At 38.1% G+C, this 1,275-nt stretch overlaps 1 protein-coding gene across 1 annotated transcript; it reads right to left on the reverse strand.

Annotated features, from left to right (window-relative positions):
• Nucleotides 1-257: 257 nt before the first annotated feature.
• On the reverse strand, nt 258-901 carry LOC145090797 (small polypeptide DEVIL 11-like). Its single transcript, XM_079028868.1, has one exon. The coding sequence runs from the start codon at nt 787-789 to the stop codon at nt 523-525; it is 267 nt and encodes an 88-aa protein (XP_078884994.1). The 5' UTR covers nt 790-901; the 3' UTR covers nt 258-522.
• Nucleotides 902-1,275: the final 374 nt, after the last annotated feature.

The raw sequence follows: 1,275 nt of genomic DNA on the forward strand, positions 1-1,275 counted from the left end.
TCATATTTTAAATTTAACAGTCACTTCCAGTTTATATTGAAACAATTTACTTTTTCTCGAATTAAATAAAGTTGTGTGTCAGCCAAGCACACTGGATCACAGTGCTGCTGCACCTGCTGTGGTTGAATGGAATCTCAATGTCTCTCTCTCTCTCTCTCTTTCTCTCTCACACACATACAGATACAAAGTTCATGTTTTCTCTCTCTAGAAACCCATCACTTCAATCATCAAGATCCGAGCTCAAACACCCATAAACAGAGAATTAAATGAGCTCCATAGTCATTTCGCTACTAGTTACTCATTTCAATCGAATCAATTACACCAAAAATTTAGGAAATAAGAAAGACCCAAGAATATAAATCCTACCAAAAAATCTATATACGAACATTACTGTACAAGTTCCTGCTGTTTTCTCATCCTCCTCGGCCGCTGCCGGAAAATTCTTCGAAAAATCAGCCTCGGAAAGAGCGAGAGAATAAACAGAGACGGAAGAAAGTTTGTTGTTGTTGTTGATGATGATGATTAAGAGTCGCCGTAATCACGCCAACAGATGAGCATTGTGACGCATCGTCTCATGATGTAGAATCTAGCTCTTTGTTCTTTGACGAGACGAGCGCATTTTCTGGTGAAAGCACAACGGCGGTGAGTATCGGGGGAGGAGGAAGAGGGGTTTCTGATAAGTGAAGAAGTGGAAGAACGGCTCCTGGAGATGCTTTCTTTTTTGGAGAGCTTCCATTTTTCGTCTAGGTAAGTGAAATGTGGAGGAGCAACCGCCGCAGGTGTAGCCATTGTCGGAGAGAGATACTTGATACTTCTTTAATGGTGGCCGGAAAAGGAGAGAGTGAAAGAGAAAGAGAAAGAGAAAGAGAGAGATCTGATGGAAAAAGGTGGTATTGAAGGTGGGGGAAAACAGGGGGTTTGTATTTATAATGGGGGTGGCAGGAGGGTGTGGCAGTGGGTATCACCTGGCTCTATCTCCTTGACATACCCACCTTTTAATTTTTACTTAACTCAAATCAGGACACCTTTCCTCCCAATTTTAACTCAAAAATATTTTTTTTAAGCATTTCCCGTAAATTTTCTAACCTTTTATGAGATTCGAATTAATTTATTAATAATATTCTCAATTTAGATAATTAAATACCGCTAACGCTAATTCAAACATCAATTTATGTGGAAAAAAGTCCTATCATATTACAAATGATTATATATATTATTTTTTATTAGACATGAGACCCGTATGTTATACGAGATTGATAAAAAAAATTAAATACA

The sequence above is a fragment of the Lactuca serriola genome, chromosome 2 (genome assembly GCF_051521515.1).
Source record: "Lactuca serriola cultivar US96UC23 chromosome 2, Lser_US96UC23_V15, whole genome shotgun sequence".
Taxonomy (NCBI): Eukaryota; Viridiplantae; Streptophyta; class Magnoliopsida; order Asterales; family Asteraceae; genus Lactuca; species Lactuca serriola.